Here is an 18,998-nt window from a genome sequence, read left to right on the forward strand (position 1 = left end):
GAGAGAGAGAGAGAGAGAGAGAGAGAGAGAGAGAGAGAGAGAGAGAGGATAGGAGAGAGCAGTGAAGGAGGAGTGGGGAGGGAAGATAAGTGAATTCTCAGGTCTGGAGCCCCACCCATAGTCCCCAATGGGAGCAAATATCCAAATTAAGTTGATTGTTTTACACTTTATCTCTCAGTGAACATTGCTTTAACAGGTTTCTGCTTCTCTCTCCCTCCATCTCTCTCTCCCTCTTTCCCTTTCTCCCCTCCTCTCTCTTTCTCCTGCCAGCTCCTAGGCAGGGTCTCCCAGACACTCTTCCACCTCACTTCCTTTTTCTTGTCTCCACTTCCATCCTTCTTTCCAAACTGTACAACCACACGACCCCCATAAACTGGCTAATATGAAACAGGCAGCAGGGAGAGAGAAGCAGCAGACAGGGAAACACAGATCAGTTGTTTATTTAAGGGGTGTGGCTCTCTGGAGTCTATGGAAAGTACTGAGAGTCTTCCATCAGAGATGTGTGGAAATCCCCCAGGTAGGCCCATGATGACCCAACATGGGAACTTGTGCTGGCTCTGGTCAGACCTGCAGGTCCTTGAGGAGTACTAACTCAGCCAGAGAAAAATATGGGAGACTGCAGGTCCTTGCAGGAGTACTAACTCAGCCAGAGAAAAATATGGGAGAGCCATTTTCCCTAGGGTCTGGGGCTAGGAATCTTATCTAGGAATGAAGTAGTATTTTGTTCCTATTGTTCTTTGAGCCAGGGTTTTTGTTGTAGCCCAGGCTGGCCTAGAACCCTGTATTCTCCTGTCTTGGCTTCCAAGGGGTGAGGCTGGCTGTATGTGCTCCCATGGCCAGGTCTCATTATTGCTAAGGACTGTTGAGAATGTTAATTTTGTGTTCTTTGTACATTAAAAACACTCTTTTGATGTTTTAAATGAGCAAATTGCCAAAAGTAAGTCAGGCTGTCATTTGATTGACAGTTGACAGACCCTTCCCATCCTGCAGCTGCTCTCATTGTGGATAGGCTGGGGGCGGAGGGGAGCTGCGCTTCTCTTCCCCGGTGACTTAACAAAAAGTCTGTGATTGGCAGAAATGAGGAGCTTGGGGTTGGCACCACACATAAACCAGGCTGTGATTGCTCAACTGGAAGCCATGCAGGAGTGATCTGCACCATTTTTCTGGCTATGTACACGGGCTGGTTTTCAACAGTGTAGGGTCGATCTGAGAGGCTCCTCGTCTGTGTACTAGTTTCCAGTGTAGCATAGCAGCACTGGGTTCCAACAAAGGCTTCTCTACACACCTTCTATCGTTGGTTCGCAGTCTTCTTCACAGTTGGAAAGGACTGGGCTGCCGCACGAAGAGCAAGGTCTTCTGAGGGATTTTAGCAATAGTGGGAAGACAGTTGGAGAGTCCAGGAGAGCAGCTGAGGGCAGAAACTGTGCAGCTGATACCAAGAAACTATAACACTGTGTGGTGGTTTGAAAGAAGATGCCCGCCCCCCCAAAGGGAATGGCACTCTTAGGAGGTGTGGCCTTGTTGGAGTAGATTTGGCTTTGCTGGAGGAAGTGTGTCACTGTGGAGGTGAGCTTTGAGACTCTTTTGCTCAAGTTTTGCTCAGTGTGACAGACTATTTCCTGTTGTCTACAAGATGAAGGACTCTCAGTTACCTCTTGAGCATGTCTGCCTGCATGCGGCCATGCTCCCCACCATAATGGTAATGGACTGAACCTCTGGACTGTAAGCGGGCCACCCAAATTAAGTGTTTTCCCTTATAAGAGTTGCCATGGTCATGGTGTCTCTTCACAGCAATAGAAGCCCAAACTAACACAGAAGGTGAAGTTGTAAGAGCCACCATGGGTTAGTTAAGGGCACAGAATTCTGACAGGCAAAACTCAGGGACCACAGGACTAGCTGACTGGGGAGCGGCTGCTAACACCCAAAGCCCAGAGAGCTAAGTCTCTGCCATGAGTGCCTCTTCTGTCTGAACACATAAGCAGCAAGTCTGCGCCTGCAAATCCACAGCAACTCTTGTTGCCACATTTATCTCTAGAAAAGTTAAACCCAAAGTCCATCTTTATCAGTGAAAAATGTAACAGAGACAGTGACAGAGGGTGCCCGTAGCGTAGGCTGGCAATCCCTAAGGTTTCTCAATCAAAGAGAGCCACGAAGCAAATCAAACCTCAGTGACGCTGGCCTTCAGTGACCAGCCGAGAGAAGCCCCCACCCTGACTCCCAGTTCTGCCACTACCATCCCAGCTAGCAGCCACAGAAGAGGTCTCGACATCAGTTCAAACTCCTGAACTCCGAAGCAGCTGGGCTTGGGAACCCTGGATGTGAGAGGAACCAGGCTTTCCTGTTCATTCCAGTGAGCAGCCAGAGTCCAAAGTAACATTGGACCAGGTCTATGGGCTATGGGTTTGCTTTTGCTTTTCAGTCTCAGGTCTGCCAACAGCTCCCTCCCTCTCCTGATTGGTCCTATTTTATGTATAATTTGCATATAATCATGTACACACACACACACACACACACACACACACACACACGAGTCAGTCCATCTGGGCCCCGCTGGCTCCGTATAACAGGGTGCACATATGGTTTTCTCTATTCTGGCTCCTGCTAGACTGAGGCTGGGGTCTAACCATCTAGCCAACTGCTAGGGCTCTTCAGAAGAGGGAGACTGAAGATGCAGGGCCAGATTCATCACATCTCTTTGCCCCCTGCAGGAGAAAACGAAGGGAGATTGCTCCAGCCCTCCAGACCCCACCAAAATAGCAAGAGCTCCCGGGGGTGGGAGGTCCATTGTCCCTGCTACTCTCGCCAGTGACCCATTCTGTACAGAACTGCTCTGTCAGAGACTGCTCTCAGCAGGTATTCAAAAGACCAATCAAGAGTTTCAGAGTGAAAACATTTGCCCACAGGTATTTTGTTTTTGTTCGTTTGTTTTTGGCTGACATGCTTGCACACCCTGTTGCCACCCAGGGCTTCAGTTTCCACTTGTCCATTACAATTTCCACTCTCCTATTTACGGTGTTTCTGAGTTATAGATCAGAAGTTCCCTGCTGTGCTGAGTTGTCTCAGGCATCTGAACATGCTTTCCAGTAGGTGGCGCTGTTTAGTGAGAGTTGGTGGGATAGCCTTGCTGGAAGTACATACTGAGGGTTGAGAGATCAAAAATTGCAGAGATCCGATTCCAGTTCTCTCTCTTTGCTTCATGCTGTGGTTGAAGATGTGACCTATTAGTTTCCTGTTTCCGTTGCCACACCTGCTATCCCACCTCCCTGGGATGATGAACTACTAACTCTCTGGATCTCTAAGCCAACATCAACCCCTTCTTCTGTCAGTTGTATTGGTCATGGTGTTTTCTCAGAGCAACAGAAAATTAACAGACACACTATTGTTGGTTTTTCCTCCATTATCTGTCCACTGCATTCTTAGAGGTGGGGGCAGAATAACACCCAAATTTAGAACTGACCATACGCCAGAGACTGTGATATGGTCACAAAATTCTGGTTCACACTTTCTGGTTCACAAGCGACTCCTGGTTATTTAAAATTTAGGACACCCCCTCCCCCGACGCACACACACACATATGCATGCACACATGCATATTTCTTTCCTCAGGAAATACCTCCCACGGTGCTGCATACAGACATTAGCACCCTCTCCTCAAAGCTGAGCAACCCACAGCCTGGAGAGGATGCTGGGATACAGTCAAGCAGAGTGTGGCAGAAACTCAAGTCAGAATACAGCAGTGTAGCTTCAGAGGACACAGACCGGGAAGTGCTTCCTCCACAGGGTTCTTTCTTGTTAACACTGTAACATGTGCCAGAGGATTAAATTGGCAAACTGTAGTCAGACAGTCCAGGACAGGAAAGAGATGAGGTAGGGGTATATTGTGAAGTTACAAAAATGGGACCCCAGAAAAGGGGCAACCTGGTTTAGACCTTTGGCTGGGAGTGGGCTGAGGCGGGGCAGTCGCAGAGTCAATCTATGCAAGGTTGTGGTCTGGGGCAAGTATATTTCTGTCGACTCTTTCACCATCTCTGGGAGTGAAGATGGTGGAATTGATGACCCCGGGCAGTACTGGGGAGGTGAATGTGTTACTGTCACCCAAGGGCTTTGTGTCACCTCAGCAGCAGTCCATGCTACCCCATTCTTTCCTCAGGAAAGTGGGGCTGGGTTTCAGAGCCCAGGCTTTGGGGTGGGAAGCAGCTCACACTCCCCCAGGGTCACCACCTGTCAGCTGAGTGTCCCCACCACCCTCCTTCATCTCTTCCTTTGTCTATAAGAAGCAGGCCCTGGTCCCAGCCTTTGAGGTCCATTATTTGATTTTGACAAGACTAGAAACTGTACCAAAGAGAACGGGGGGGAGGGGGGGGGCATTAGCTTGAGACGTAGAACTAGCAATACCATTGATACATGTGCTTATTTATTTATTTATTTTAATTGTTTGCAGGTTTCATGGATTTACATAATGAATTGCAGTCTTTTTCACGCCCCATTCCTTCTCCTTTCCTTTTCCTCTCTGGATAGACCTGTTCTCAATGGGTCCCTCCTCCGTACTTCCATGTCCTCTTCTGTGTGGAGAGATTCGTGACATATTTAAGATTTTATAATACGACCAATTCTAAGAGTGCTGTCAGCTACATCTGAGCCCTTGATGCTTGTGAGAACCTTTATGGATATAAAGCCCACAAAGATTGCGTGCATCCTGGCACCTCAGGTGAGAGGTGAAGGGAGCGGAGAGAGACGTCGCACACCTTTGGAACAGGCACGTGGGCATTGGCCTGCTTAACTATCTGTCTGCTTCAGATTCCTGTTTCTCTTTCAGCCCAGGCCATCCCTCTGCCTTGCTTTTCTCAGACCAACCCTGTGGCCACCACACAGTAGGACTGCAGTGAGAGGCAGCCTGTGGCAGGAGGCCAAGCTGGGCTCCTCATCTGCAGTCACACGATGTGGCCATCCTGGGAAAGAGCACACAGTAAAGCTGCCCTATGTGTCCTCATTTTACCTACCTGTGCACAGAGATTTCCCAGCCCTAGCTAAGCCGACTTTTGAGCTGGATCATTTTTACCATAAGTGACAACTATCCTTTGTGTAACATGAAGGCCTGTTAGTTGGGGTTTTTGTCCCGTCTGGTTCCCCAGCCATTTAGTCCCAGAAAAAATCACACAGAGAGTCTGTATCAGCTTATAAATTGATTGGCCCATTATCTTAGGCTTTGTATTAGCTTTTATAACTTATATTAACCCATTATTTTAGTATATGTTTTTTAGCGGGGCAGATTACATTTTGCTTCTTCGGTGGTCTGGGCAGGACTGTGGAGGAATGGGCTTCTTCCTTTTTAGCATTTTTCTGTTCTTGTTGCCCCGCCTCTACTTTTTGTTTGGTTAACCAGCCTATACTTTCTGCCTGGCCAATCAGCGTTTATTTGAAACATGATTGACAAAGACAATTCTCCCATACTACCTCCATTCCAGGGTTTTCAACAGCTTCGCCTGTGTCTCCTTATGAGATAGATGCCTGTTATGTCTCTCCTCAGCTGTAGAAGCCAGAAAAGTCCCCAGGTGACAAAAGGCACCTTGAATGCTGCTTGCCTGTGGCTCTGAGGCCCCACTCAGCCCGTGGCTGCTTCCTGAGATTTTGAGATTAAGTCAGGAAAGGCAGGGCTTCTGCAGAGACCTCAGAAGCGCACTGCTGCCATCTGCTGGACTCTTGTGGTCTGCAATCCCTCTCATGCAAATTGGTATCTGGAGGATGGCCCTGAAAATGGATGGAAATGGAAGACCGTGAGGTTAGTGTATGCGCTCAGTACAAGAGTCAAGTCAGGGAAGAATGCAGGCTTGGGAGCTGGTGTGACGCTGCTTGGAGAGGTGTGGGTTTCCTTACTCATGGTGATCTCAGTGAAGAGAGGCAGGGTGACTCTCAGGGACACGAATAGTGAGAACGAGGGTTTTTACCATGGTCTCTGGCACAGACGCTCAGAAGCAACTGGCGCTGCTGTGCCTTGTAGCTTGCTGATGTGCCCTCCCCTTCCCCACCCTGGGGTTTCCCGTGTGGCTGTTGGATGTATCCCTGAGTGTGTCTTGAATTTAGATAGGGTAAGTCCACCAGCTTTCTTCCTCCCTTTGTAAATAGCCGCTTTGATCCTCTCTGATTTTACCTGAATTCCCCCCATCCCCACAGAGTACAGATCTGAGAGAGAAGAACTTCATGTTCTCTTAGCCAAACCCATTCAAACCGGTGCTGTCTGGCATATACAGTGAGTAAGCCATTGAAATTCGGGGCCCGTGATTAGGAACTGGAATGGTTAAATTTTTAAAAATCTGAATTTCTGACTTCCTTGAAGAACGGGGGTTGCTTCTGGAGTCATCTTTGGGTGATACACTACAGCAGAATATCATCCATACCTTCCAGCCAGAGTGGAGTCCCATGGCCAGGAGAACGCGGTTTCTAGGACAGCAATGGAGCCTTTGTCCACTCAGCATGCAGGGTCAGTAGCACCTGCTGTGTGCGGGTGACCGCTAAGAACTGATGTAAGTGCCTGGCCCCAGGCCTCCCCCTCTTCCTCTCACATCATTTGTCCACGTGTGCTGTTGAATGACGCTCATCTGCCAGGTGAACTTGCAGTGTGTTCTAAACAAATACACAAGCAGCAAGGGACAGGCACACCGAAAGCTTTTCTGTCCAATCCAGCGGTATCACATCCATACTTCCCATAAAGATTCGTCGCCACTTGGCCTCCTGCAAACACAGCCTTGGCACTTGCCATATTCTGGGCAGTGACGACTTGAGATCAGACTCCCCAGGAAGCAGACAAGGAGGTTTTCCACAAGCTCCTGTGATGGCCTTATTGCCATTGTAACGACCTGGTTCTGTGATGTTCTGGGGACTCTTTCTTTGGGGAGATGTAAAGTAGCCATAGGCATGGACGATTTCCCCACAGCTGCACAGGTGGGATGCAGCCTTCAGCTGCCTTTCAATGGCTATGCTCTCTAACACTGTGGGGACCAGGAAGCCCCATGCAGCAAGAGTAGACGCCTATGACTGACTGGAAGTGCAGACAGAGTGACTAGGATCTCAAGACGGGCTCCGATGACCTTCCCACCGTTTCCTTCTAGGAGAGAATGTCATGTCAACAGGCCTGATCTTGAGGGTCTCTTTCCGGTTGTCAAAAGATGCTTTCAGGGAGGGTGACAGAGATAGAGAGATGCATGAGAAATGTGCCTTTGAAACCCCCACCTCCTGACACCTTCCCATGAGTCTTCTGAGCCAGGCTCTCGGGTTTGGAGGCTGTGGAGGATTCCTATTCAAGTCTCTCTCTTCCAATGAGTCTTGCTGGAGAAGGCCACTCTCCAGGCTGCCTTGTGCTGGGACTGGTCTGACAAGATCTGTGAGGGTATCTGGTGACTCCATCCTGCTTGGTTGAGAATTTTTTTTTTTTTTTTGCCTTCCACAAAGGTTGTTGCAGTCCCTGCTGCTGCCCATGCTGCCAAAAAGCCTGCTGTATGAGCCACACTGCTGCAGTCCTTGCTGCCTTTTGAGCCACGCTGTCATTCTTTGGGTTGTTTGTTTGCCTTTTAAACCTAATGTGTTCAAGGTGCCTTCAGGCACATCTGACCCTGCCACCTCTGGCACCCCATTATTCCAGATGACATGGAATGCCCAGCTTATCTGTTCCCTGACTTCCCACTCATATACCCGTGGCAGGCTGGAAACCTGCGTTCTCCTTGCCCATCCTGGAATGTCTCTCTCCAGTGTCTCCTCCCTACAGTGTGAGGAAGAGGGTCTACAGCTGTTTTTTCCCCAGAGGGTTTCCGTGACAACAGGAACTGTGGCTGAACTGTGGCTTCTAGTGGAACTGTGGCTGTGTCTTCTCTCCTCTCTTTAGCCTCCCTCAGAAGTCTGATCTAGTTGCCTAGCTACTGAATTTCCGTGTCTCCCAGCTGCTTCAGCGTGGAGCACCAGCTATGCTTGTCTAGAGGGGAGAACAGCCACATGAGGCCACTACTCCAAGACCGGAGCCACAGAACTCTCATTGCCATCCCATCCCTCTGCTCTTCTTGTGTTTGGCAGTTCATTCCTTTCTGGAATGTTCCACGCCCTTCCTCAGGACCTACTCCAGAGCCCGAGATCTGATTCCAGGGCTGTGTGCCTGCATAGCATGGGGCAGGGGTCGATTTCAGGACAGTGCTTGCTCAACTTGCTGTTGAGCAGAACTTCCCGCCCCTCAATACTGAGAATTTTCAGGTGCCAAAATGCAAGCTGTTGCACAGGGCTTCTCTTCTTTGACTCTGCAGGGAAGGCTTGGCTTGGAGAGGATGGGCCCTTTGTGGTGTGGCCAGGGCTCTCTCCTCTCTGTTTCCAGACTTGGCAACTTCTATTTCTGTCTATGGGAAGAGGTGTCTGGTGAGATGTGGCTCTGGCATTGTCAGAAGAGCAAAGGGGCTCATGAGAGGGCTTATTATGTAGAGGTGCTTACTGCGCAAGCCTGGAGACCCTGAAGTTTGATCCCTGGAACCCTCATAAAGGTGAAGAGATAACTGACTCCATGGTGATGTTCTCTGCCCCCCCCAACAAATCAATCAATCAATCAATCAATCAATCAATTTAAAACTAAGAAGGGCAGAGGGCCAGGTGAACTTCCCATACCTCAAATCTCCCTTTTCACTCGAAGTCCCAGGACAAGTTTTAGGTTCACCTGAGGCTGTAAGAGTCACCCCACAGCCAAGGTCGGGTTGAACTGATCCCCAAGTGTTTACTATGAGCTGATTGGCCAGTTATCAGGCCCAGATTGGGAGCTCCTTCATGGCCCATCGCCCCTCCAAACCCCCATCTCTGTCCTAACATGCCAGGGGCAGGCGTCAGAAGCCAAAGGGCAGCCAGTGCATGCTCACACTGGGGACATACTGTGTGTCCTAGGAGAGAGAAGTGACAGGTGCCAGAAAAGACATGGCTCCAATCTTGGGGCAAGTGGTGGGGCCTGGCTGGTGTCTGGGTACCCCTGGTGTCTGAACAGAAAAGCCCTTCTTGGGGGAGTGGAGAGGTGAGCGAGGTGAGCGATGGGAATACCCCAGTGGGACGCACTTCTCACCTTGTCCTGGTGCTCACGTGCTGGACCCTAGCTGGTCCAGACCTGCAGTTGACCTATGCCTACCCCCTTTACTGCTAATCTCATCTCCACACTAGACGTGCTAGCCTTAGGGCCCCAAGTGTGACGTCTCAGGGTTTCAGTCTCAGAAATTACATTGTAGAGCCGAAACGCGGAGGCGCTAGGCAGTCTCCCACCCTCATTTGACGGCATCTGGCCTGTGAGAGCTCGCTCTCTCTGCAGCGACAGTGCCACCATTCCTCACAGTGACACTTGACTCCTGAGGACACCGGTGTTTGCTGCGCTTGTTCTAGTATGATCTTCTTTATTTTGGGGCAGGAGTCAGCCCACTGAAGCCCAGAAAAGGTTAAGTTTACATTCACAAAGCACATTCTCTCATTGTCTTTCCTAGGAAAACCCATGACACAAATACAAAGAAGCAAACCATCCGAGAGTGCCCTGGGAGGGTAGAGGGGTGTTGTCCTGGGGGAGGCTGGCTCACTTCCTGTGAGGAGTCTGTGTTGTACCCATGGTCCTCTTCGTTAATCATTAGCTGATCTGGAGACAGCAAGTGGGGAGCAGAAGGTTTTATTTTCCCAAGTGCCACAAGCCACTCTGCAGCTCAGAGAGCCACCCAGAGCCACTCTAGGACGGACTGTGTCGTGAGTAACCCAGGGATAAGGGGAACAATGTCAAAAGAGGGCGGCTTGACATCCTGGTTTGCCCAAGACCAGAAGCTCTTTCTAGGTCATGGGACCTCAGAGCTAAAGCCAGGGACGTCTGGGGCCAACTGGACAGCTAGTCACCCTCCCTACCTGTTAGAAATGCTGAGACTAGATACAAACCCTGGTGTACCTGTGTTCAGTGCCCCTGCTCCTCTGCTAGGCCACTGGCATTTGAGCCCCTAAAATTTCCACATAGCTACCCCAGGGCGACATCAGCCAAATCTTGTTCTTCCGAAACTCCCAGGGCAGGTGATGTTGACATACCAGAGGGCATTCTGGGTAATTCACTTAAAGCCACAGAACAGTACATGATTCTGGGGCTGGGCTTAAGAAACTCTGTAAGGAAGGGAGAGTCTAGGAAGCTAAATGTGTTGTTGAATCCTCCTTCCCACGACAAAAGCCAGGCAGGGAGAGCTAAGGCTGTGGTTGTGTCCAAGGTCAGCAAAGTACAGTTTCAAGATTCAAATGTGGCCCACTCTGCAAACAAAGATGCAGAATGCCAATACGAAAATTCTAGTTTGGAAATAGAAATTAAAAATGAATGTAAGAATTATCATTGAACCATGTCGTTGAATGTGGTGACTCAAGCCTGTAATCCCTGTTACTCAGGAGATTGAAGCTGGACACCATCTTCAACGACTTCTAGTGTTAGAGAGTGAGTTAGTTCAAGCCTACCTGGGCATCTTAGTGAGATGCTATCTCAATGCAAAAAGCAGGAATCCGGGTGGGTCTTTCACTGTACCTGCCACCCCGTGTTCTCACACTGCACTAAAAAAATGTACCAAGGAGGGTGGGCTTGGGAGATGGCTCAGTCAAGAGCACTCACTGCTCTTGCCTAGGACCTGGGTTCCATTCCCAGCACGCACATCAGACAGTTTGCCTATAACTCTAGTTCTGGGTGATCCAGCCCCCTTTGGTCTCCTATGTGCACATATGCTCACGTAGGCACACACACACACACACACACACACACACACACACACATACACACACACACACATACATAAATAAAAGTAAACAAATCTTTTCTTAAAGTTGAAAAAAAATGACTGGGGACACTAGAGTTAAAACTCAATGGTATGACATTTCCTAGGATGCACAAGGCCCAGAGATCAATTTCTAGTATTAGAAAAAAGAAGAAAAATAGATAATGTTTTGTGACACCCTAAGGTTAATTTGAATTCAAGACTACAGAGTCCATGCATACAGTGTTGTCAAAAGTACTTGCCTTGCCCACAGTTGCTTCCCAGTGTCTAGGGAGGAGTGAATATGGCCGAAGAGACTGGCTTGCAAGGCCATGGATGATCCTATCTAGTTCTTTGTGGGAAGTTTCTCAACCCTAGTCTGAGGGAGAGACAGGAAGACAAGAACAACGATCCTTTTGTGTAGGGTATTGGGGTCCAAAGAGAAACTGAGGCTATGCCATGGGAAGTGGGGGGAGGGCATAGAAGGTCAGAGAAATGAGCAGGGTGGTCACGGGTGGCCAAGAACCTAGCAGTAGCAGGACCATTGGATGGAACAAGGATAGATTCAGTGTGGAAAACTGAATAGCCTGTCTTGGTCAGGTCAAGACCATTTTAAGAAGGGAATCGGTCTCACCATTGTAATGGTAGGCCAAGTCCTTCATTGACATCGCTTTCCTCTTCCAGATGGGGCGATGGGAGGGAGACAGCCCTTCCTGTTCCCACCTGGGAAAAACACAAGGAAGTTAAGGAGAGTGGTCTGCAGACCGGTCAGCACAGGGAGGGGGCAATGGTGGTGTTCACACCTTCTTCATCCTCATCCTTTCCCTGGATGACCTCACAAAGGCACAGGGAAAGAGCAGAAAGGAGGGAGCAGTGCCTGGGAGAGGAAGTCCAGCTCTGCCTGGACCTATGCAAGTCAGGTTTGGACCCTTCCTTTCCTCCTGAATCGAGGCAAGCTCACAGCGGTGGCAAATATAATGAGATGGGGGCATCGTGCGGCGTGTGCTTTGCAAATCTAAAGCTATGTCATCACACACATGTGTGGAAGGTGCTGGCGTTCCCTGCCATCCTCTGACAGAGCTGAGCATGAGACTCTATCCTGAGTGTGTGCAAAGTCAATAAACACGGAGAAATAGGCCAACAGAGGGGCTTTATTAGGAACTAGCAGGAGTAGTGGGGCTAACTCCAGAACACACTGGAGACATTTGGGCATCTTCTTATTGAAAAGACATGTCGTCACATGTAGAAGGGATCACGTGTCGCGTGTTCAAAGATGCCTCACAGGAGAATGTTTGGATTTATTTATTTATTTATTTATTTATTAAAGATTTCTGCCTCCTCCCCGCCACCGCCTCCCATTTCCCTCCCCCTCCCCCAATCAAGTCCCCCTCCCTCATCAGCCCAAAGAGCAATCAGGGTTCCCTGACCTGTGGGAAGTCCAAGGACCACCCACCTCCATCCAGGTCTAGTAAGGTGAGCATCCAAACTGCCTAGGCTCCCCCAAAGCCAGTATGTGCAGTAGGATCAGAAACCCAGTGCCATTGTTCTTGACTTCTCAGAAGTCCTCATTCAGAATTTAGCTCTAGTGTGAGGTTAATTCTAGGTCAGTAGAAGAAGGGTTGGACAGCTCCAACTAGCTTGAACAGTCCCTTGATGGTTTCCTAAGGAATCTCACTTGAAGTAATCCAACAAATACAGCAATTTAAATAGATATTTACATGGCTGTTTCCCCACAACTAGCCTTGCAAACTCTCGACCTAGTGAATGAATCTTCCCACCCCTGGGGCCCTGCCTGCAGCTGTCAGCTCAGCAGGGGTCCTGTCTGTTGCTAGAATGTCCCTGGGGGTGGGGTGTCATTTTCTCTGCAGACCCAAGAGATCCAGTATGCATCGCACCCTCTGCCTGCTCCTTCTGGCTGGATACCTGCTGCTTTCTCATGGCCAGCCAGCCCAAGAGTCCAACAACACATCTAACCAGACCTATACAGAGTTCTCACAGTTGAACGTCTCCAGCTCTCAGATCATTGCCCCTGGCAATGCCGACTTTGCATTCCGTCTCTACCACCTGGTGGCCGCCCAAAACTCTGAGAAGAACATCTTCTTCTCTCCACTCAGCATCTCCATCGCCTTGGCCATGCTGTCCACAGGGGCTGGTGTGGACACCCAGACCCAGATCCTTGAAGGCCTGGGCTTCAACCTCACCGAGCTGTCACAGCCTGAAATCCATGAGGGCTTCAGGCTCATGCAGGGCATGATTAGTTGTCCATCTCCTGAGATGGATATCTCTGTAGGCAATGCGCTGATCCTTAGCCAGGACCTGCAGCCTCTCCCTGAGTTTGTCAGCACCACGGAAGCCTCCTATAACAGCAAAGTCTTACTCGGTAACTTCAGAGACATGAAGGCTACGATCCAGATCATCAACAACTATGTCAAGGAGAAAACCCATGGAAAGATCAAGGATTTTATCAAAGACCTGAGCCCCAACGTAAGGATGGTTCTGGTGAATTATATCTTCTTCCGAGGTGAGCTCAACAAGGTGCCAGCCCACTGCTGAGCATATGTTCCTGAAGGGAGGTGGGCGAGGGTGGGTTGCAGCCCCCAGGCAACTCTAGCTCTTTCCACGGCCTCTCTTCTACTGAAGACCTCCAGAGCTCAATGGAGCTCAGTCTACTTTGCAAGCTCAGCATTTTTATGTTTGTTCTCGAGGGACGAGTACATGCCACAGCACACATGAGGAGGTCAGAGGACAACTCTTGGGAGTTGGTTCTCTCCTTTCATCGTGTGTTTCCTGAAGGTCACACTCAGGTCATGAGACTTGGTGGCGGCACTGCTGTGTCATCCGTGATCTCTGGGGCTCCAAAGCTCAGCGTGTAACTGGCTCTGACTCAGGATCCACAGGGAACAAAATGTAAACATTCCGAGACAATAAGCCAGGCAGATTAGTCTCCACACCTGTGGGTCACATGTGGCATGCTCACAGACTGCTGACCACTCAAAAGTAGCGCTTTCTTAGAGATTCGTTTTGCTGGTTTTTTTTTTTTTCTGTTGTTATTCCTTGTTTACTTGTATGTCTGTGTGTGGGTAATGGGTGTGTAAGTACAGATGTTGACTAAAGCCGGAGGTATCAGATCTCCTGGAGCCGGAGTTGCATCTGGCTGTGAGCCACCACGTAGGTGTTGGGAATCAAACCCCAGCCCTTCGGAAAAGCAACCGGTTCTCTTCACTGCCGTGCCATCTCCTTAGTCTAATGGTTCGACCCTTTAATAAGGTTCCTCATGTGGTGACCCCCAAACCTAAAATTAGTTTTGCTGCTGCTTCATAACTGTAATTTTGGTACGCCTATGAATCACCATGCAAATGTTTTTAGACATAGAGGTTTGTCAAGGGGTTCGTGGCTGAGGCTAAGAGCAACTCTTTGATTATTCTCAATTGAATCAAACTACTGATTGACATCAATAATTCTTCCCAGATGGCTTGAATTGGGCACAGTAACAGCAAGGCAGGGTCTTCAGTGGCTATACCCTGGTTCTGAGCTCAGGTGGCACTCCCTGAAGGAAGAATGGCTTCTCTGTCTCCCTTACACCCTCAGGTCTGTGGAAGAAACCTTTCCCTTCCCATAAAGTCACTGTGAGTAACTTCTACGTGGATGAGAAGACAATCGTTCAGGTCCCCATGATGCTGCAAGATGACAAGGAACACTGGTTTATGGAAGACAGACGTGTGCCCTGCACGGTTCTGCGGATGGAATACCAAGGCGATGGCGCCACAGCGTTTTTCATCCTTCCTCAGAAGGGCAAGATGGAGGAGGTGGAGCACATGCTGTCCCCAGGCATGCTGGAAAGGTGGAACCACATGCTTCAGAATAGGTAATCAGGATGTCACAGGCTGTTCAATCTACCTGATACCTGCAAATGGTGAAACTCAGTGACCAGAAACTGCAGTGAGCGCTGCCCTGTGAAGGCATTGGCCCTGGCTGCAAAGCTCCCCTTGAAGCTTCTTAGACAGTGACCTCTCCCATGGTGGCTAGTACCGGGTCCCAGTCTCAGTGGAGAGAACCACTCTAGAGTTAGGCGCCTTGAGTTCTTCTGTTGCACGGGCCTTGGGTAGACTGGCTTTCCCTTTGAGGGTCAATCCTTGTACAGTGACTATGGGAACTGCCTGGGCTGATGTAGAAGGGTTAAGAAAATTCTACCCACCCACCCTATTCCATGCACAGAGAGAATGAGAAAGAAGAGGGAGGGAGGAAGAGGAACTTCCCATGACCTTTTCAGGGGCTTTTACAGAAAGGTTTCACTGCAGTTCCCAAAACTCTGCATTTCAAACTCCTAGGCATTTGATGAGATTTTGCTAGACCTGGGTTTCCAGGGCCCATTCACCAGGCATGCTCACAGAGGTGCTTCTGGTGGCTAAACTCGGGTAAAACAAAGGTGATCCTTCTTCTGAGGAGGGCTCAGACCAGCTGGGCCCCCAGCTGCTTCAAGCAAGGCAGCTGCTCCTCACTGTGAAGCCCTGGGAAGAAGTGTTTCTAGTTGTACAGAGGAAAAGACTAGTCAGAGGCCTCATTCAGGCAGGGGTTCACATCAGCTGAGACAGGGAATCAACCAATAGAAATCAGCCAGTCCAGAGCAGAAGTGACCCACCTCTGAAGAGGCAAAGGCAGGCTGCCACAGGAAGGGGCTGGTATCTGTCTCTCAGGGTACCTGTACCCAGTTACAATACAGCCTCTAGGAAAGGTGAGTGCCCAAAGGCAGTAATGACCTTAGATATACTACAGGCAACTCAGGAATGCTAAGAGGAATCAGTCTTCCCTGAGGAAAAGCCCCTTAATTGGTTGTCCAATACAAGTGGTCAGCCCTGAAATCACGTCCATAGAAGAATCCCTAAGTGGAGGAACTAGAGAAAGGGGAAAGGAAGGATGAAATAGTGTAATTATATTTCAGCAAAAAATCCATTACCCTAGATAGCTAAGTAGACATCTGTGGCCTGTTGCAGTATAGGCACCTAGCTAAGGTGTTGCCTGACTCACGGGTGCTTTTGAAAGCCAAATTCAAGTGGAGTAGAGTCATTTTCCTCTGAAGAAGGTTCACATCAACAAGGGCCCAGTTGCTTCAGGAATCTAATGTTTTGAACTGGAGAGGTGGCTCAGACAATGGAGAACCTGAGTCTGAATTGCAGAACTCATAGTTTTAAAAAAGGTCAGGCATGAGGGCAGGTGCCTGCTATCCGGGGAGACAGGTGGGTTCCTGCGGTTTGCGCACTAGTCAGCCTACTTGTTCCAAGATGATGAAAACCCTTTTCCCAGTGACCTGAAGTTTGTCCTCTGCCACACATGTGCACCTGTACCACACACACACACACACACGAGAACACACACACACACACGAGAGAGAGAGAGAGAGAGAGAGAGAGAGAGAGAGAGAGAGAGAGAGAGAATATCTAATGTGCCTCCTCTTCGTGCCCCTTCAGGAACTTTTACAGAAAGCTTACACTGCACTTCCCCAAATTCTCCATTGCAAATTCCTACTCATTAGAAGAGATTTTGCCCTACCTGGGTTTCCAGGACCTGTTCACCCAGCACGCTGACTTCTCGCGTATCAACGAAAAGGAGAAATTGCAGCTATCCAAAGTAAGTAATAAAGCATCACCCTCCCTATAGACCTCTGTGGGGGACTTCTAACTCTGAGAAAGTGCTGGGCAATAGAGATCCTCCCTGCTACTCCATGGTCTCTGGGAGCCTGAGCATGCTTAGTCTTCCATAGGTATGAGCATTTACACAGACAGGGGTGCACCATTTGCTGGTCACAGTCTCCGTGTGAAGACGAGATGACAATGGGCCAGCCCATGTCCTCAGATGCTGCTGGGTCAGGCCAGGTATCTGGCACTTGGGTGTGTCAGAGCAACAGAGAGTGAAAGATACACTATAGGAACAGCAAAAGGAGGAGGCTGAAGCCTGTAGCCGTGTGTTTTTAAAGAAAAGCCAGCAATCCCTGATTAATGTGGGGGGTAGACATATTAATGGGTATACCCTAGGAGAGGAGTCTGAATTTCTGCCTTGCTCCTTACCTTGGAATGTTGCCTGACTGCTGATTTTATTATCCCTATCCCTAAAGTGATGCCACTGACCTCCTAGGAGGTGACATGCATACAAAGGCACAGCGAGGGGCTCGGGAGTGACATCTATTACTACTGTGCATTGAGAAGAGGCAGTGAAGCATGTAATTTCTCTCTTAGGTTTTCCACAAGGCCACCCTGGATGTGAATGAAGTTGGCACGGAGGCTGCAGCAGCCACTGGTACCTCTGCCATGTTTTTCTCTGCCAAGCACAAGAAACATGTCCTTGTATTCAACCGGCCATTCTTCGCAGTGATATATTCCACCAGCACCAAGAATATCCTCTTCATGGGGAAGGTGTTCAACCCCACAGCGTAGCTGTCCCAGGACTAGCTGGTCTGCCACCAGCAAGAGGATGTGGCTTGGGAGGGCTGGGGATGAGCATCCATCCATAACTGAGGGCAGGGAAGGGTCCCGCCCTCCAAAGAGGAGCCAATGGTACAAGAAAGGGCAGGGCAAGATGAGCTAGAAAGAGAGAGAGGCCCTCCTGGGGGTGGGGCTCAGACTCATTAAACCAAATGACAGCCCTGAGACCCTGGTGTGTGTATGTTGTGCCTCACATGTAGCAGACACAGACATAGCCTTTGCCTGTCCCTCCAGGCCTTACCCTTAGCAAACCTGGCCCCAGACATGGAATAGGAGGTGCTTAAGTCTCATATGGCTGCCCAGGCATGTAGAGAAGAGAAGTCAGCTGACTGGGTGCAGTTAGTGTTTCCTTTCCAGAAGAGGGACTGAGAACGTTTTGGTAGGAAGACTCCCAACAGAAGCAGCCTGAGCCGCTTAGACCCTGGCCTAGTGTTCTTGTTACCTTTGCTTCTTGGTGACAATGCCTATCAGAAGCAGCTTGATTTAATCCTTGAAGAAAGGATTTAGATTGGTTTGCTGTTTCAGAAGGCTCTGTCCACAATGGTAGAGAAAGCCTGGCAACAACCTCAGTTCATGGTGATGGTGGGGTGTTGGAGGAGGTTGCTCGTATCATGGTGGACCAGAAAACAGACAAAGTTCTGAGGCCAGGACCAAGGGTTGGATCCAATTTTCAAAAGCCCACCCCCCGCCCTGGAGACCCACTTCAACAGACAAGTTGGATAAGTTAACCCCCAACTGTTAGACATCCCACAGCCTCATAAACCAGTGCCGCCAGCTGGGAAATGTGTTCAAATCATAGCCCGTGGAGACGCTTCCAATTCCTACCACAATATCCAGTGAGGAAGGCTCAGAGGGGTATGCCGCCTGTGCCTGAGATATGGCTAGTGCCACTCCCAGCATAGACAGCTGTGGCCAGCAGCATGCTGCGGGAACATGAAACCAGAGCCAGGAGAAGCATTGTTAATGTATTGACCCTGCTGCTGATGTGGGCCAGGATTTCAAGAGAATCCCTTCCCTCTTGGAGAGGTTCAATTTCTCCGGGAGAGTAATGTATTATACCCCTCTGCCCTTGACCTAGCTCAGATCATTTCAGAAGTAGTGAAAGCTCTCCAAGAAGGGTCGCTTCTAGAATCTGGGTGAACAAAACTACCCGTGGAGGAGACAGGCTGGCAGGAACTGGTTCTGTTTGCAACAAACCTCTGATTTCCAGCAGATGCCTTCTCTAGGCCACACCCTGGGGGCTCACAGGGGCTAGGGTGACTAGCACCAGGCTGAGATCCAACATGGCCTCTCTGACGTCAACATGGATTCCCAGGACACTGAGAGCTGAGAACAGTGCAGCCAAAAGGAGGGGGCCTTACCCGTTCTTCTCTAGATCCAGATCACTCCCTGCTTTTATGTCCAGGGTAAGAACTCCCATAATGCTTTGACTCCAGCTGCTTATATTTCATCTACAAGCTAGGTGGCTCATTTTACTCCCATTGCGTGGTCAGTGTCACAAATTGTGGTTTTGGCTTTGCTTCTCTGGACCTCAGTACCCTCACTGATGAGATGGGACAAGTGTAGGTAGCTGCCTCTGCCTCATGGAATCACACTTCCTATGTGTGGGAAACTTTAAATTGGGGCTATGCATCCACCAGCCCTGTTACTCTTTCCATGAGTCCACATCCCAGATACCCAGTGCTGCTCCTGTCACCTCTGAGCTTCAGTCTGTCCCCACCCAGGTCAACTCCCCTTATACATCCCAGGTAAGTCT

General features: G+C 49.6%; 1 protein-coding gene across 2 annotated transcripts; it reads left to right on the forward strand.

Annotated features, from left to right (window-relative positions):
* The first annotated feature begins 9,610 nt into the window (after positions 1-9,610).
* On the forward strand, positions 9,611-17,409 carry Serpina4 (serpin family A member 4). 2 transcript variants are annotated; one of them, XM_005343508.2, is made up of 5 exons: positions 9,611-9,738; positions 12,635-13,287; positions 14,355-14,631; positions 16,232-16,391; positions 16,997-17,409. In XM_005343508.2, exons 2-5 carry the CDS (start codon positions 12,651-12,653, stop codon positions 17,192-17,194), a joined length of 1,272 nt encoding a protein of 423 aa, XP_005343565.1. In that variant the 5' UTR covers positions 9,611-9,738; positions 12,635-12,650; the 3' UTR covers positions 17,195-17,409. The 2 variants fall into 2 exon arrangements, with proteins under 2 accessions (XP_005343565.1, XP_005343566.1); XM_005343509.2 differs by lacking the exon at positions 9,611-9,738 and adding an exon at positions 12,222-12,239.
* The last annotated feature ends 1,589 nt before the right edge of the window (positions 17,410-18,998 follow it).

Source organism: Microtus ochrogaster, chromosome 1 (assembly GCF_000317375.1).
Source record: "Microtus ochrogaster isolate Prairie Vole_2 chromosome 1, MicOch1.0, whole genome shotgun sequence".
In the NCBI taxonomy this organism is placed as follows: Eukaryota; Metazoa; Chordata; class Mammalia; order Rodentia; family Cricetidae; genus Microtus; species Microtus ochrogaster.

What these genes read in the sequence shown, in the direction of transcription:
- Serpina4 (XM_005343508.2), top strand. Translation starts at nt 12,651, where the DNA reads ATGCATCGCACCCTCTGCCTGCTCCTTCTGGCTGGATACCTGCTGCTT. An exon ending in AACCACATGCTTCAGAATAG is followed by an intron (nt 14,632 to 16,231) that starts GTAATCAGGATG and finishes GTGCCCCTTCAG; the next exon opens with GAACTTTTACAGAAAGCTTA. An exon ending in AGAAATTGCAGCTATCCAAA is followed by an intron (nt 16,392 to 16,996) that starts GTAAGTAATAAA and finishes TTTCTCTCTTAG; the next exon opens with GTTTTCCACAAGGCCACCCT.